We start from the raw sequence: 867 nt of genomic DNA, 5'->3' as shown, positions 1-867 counted from the left end.
AAAAGCATAACAAAGCATTCTGAACTTTAACTACATCAAAATAATACGATAATCGAATATATCTAGAAAGCATGCACCTTTAATGAAATAATTACATTACTACTCAACGTGGGAACAATTTCTCAAGGTATCATCAAAATTTCAGTAACAATTGAAACTTCAAAGCTACAAACCTATCAAAAACAAGCTCAGATTGGTACGTATCGTTTCATCGCCTGTTTCGCGGCAACTCCAAGCCCAACAACAGCTCCACCAATAACCCCAGCAACAGCCGCGGACCTCAACCCCGCCGCCGCCCTGTAAAATGCTCCAGTCCCTAAACCCGCCACCACGCTATTGATAACATCGTCCGTATCCCTGATCGCCACCATCCCACTCTCCAAACCCGCATACATCAGCCCAATAACTCCGACCCGATTCCCGAACTTCCTACCAGTGTGACCCGACCCGTTTAATATTCTGTTAATCCGGAGCTTCAACGTGTCCCCAGGCTCAGAAGCTTTAACGCCTTCAATAAATCCTTTACCTGCCCCAACGACGGAACCGGAGAGATAACCGATGCCAGTGTAGAACGTTAGGTTTTCTCCCCATGATCGGCGTTGTGCGAGAGATTCTTCATGGAATAGGAATTCGGGGGAAGAGGGGAGCTTGTAAAGTGTTTTAATTGGAACTTGAAGATTTTGGTATGGATTATAGAGCCGGCGATTTTGGCCGTCGTCGTTGTTGTCTCCGGCGTGATATGCCATGGCCGTCGGTATTTGGCTCTAGTGTTCGGGTTTGGGTTTGGGTTTGGGTTTAGGGTTTCGAAATTGAGAAGGAGTAACAGAGTTTTCTGGAAAACGTAAACTGCACCGCTTTTTCTTGTTA

General features: G+C 45.8%; 1 protein-coding gene across 1 annotated transcript; it reads right to left on the bottom strand.

Moving 5' to 3' along the window:
- Window positions 1–867, bottom strand: LOC102589726 (mitochondrial import inner membrane translocase subunit TIM23-1-like). The gene has a single exon (XM_006361286.2). The coding sequence runs from the start codon at window positions 744–746 to the stop codon at window positions 189–191; it is 558 nt and encodes a 185-aa protein (XP_006361348.1). The 5' UTR covers window positions 747–867; the 3' UTR covers window positions 1–188.

This window comes from Solanum tuberosum, unplaced genomic scaffold, assembly GCF_000226075.1.
Source record: "Solanum tuberosum cultivar DM 1-3 516 R44 unplaced genomic scaffold, SolTub_3.0 scf00344, whole genome shotgun sequence".
Lineage (NCBI taxonomy): Eukaryota > Viridiplantae > Streptophyta > Magnoliopsida > Solanales > Solanaceae > Solanum > Solanum tuberosum.
Note: the sequence above shows the minus strand (reverse complement) of the source record. Positions and strands in the feature narration are given on the sequence as shown.

Coding starts and splice junctions, on each gene's coding strand:
- LOC102589726 (XM_006361286.2), bottom strand. CDS start 746: ATGGCATATCACGCCGGAGACAACAACGACGACGGCCAAAATCGCCGG.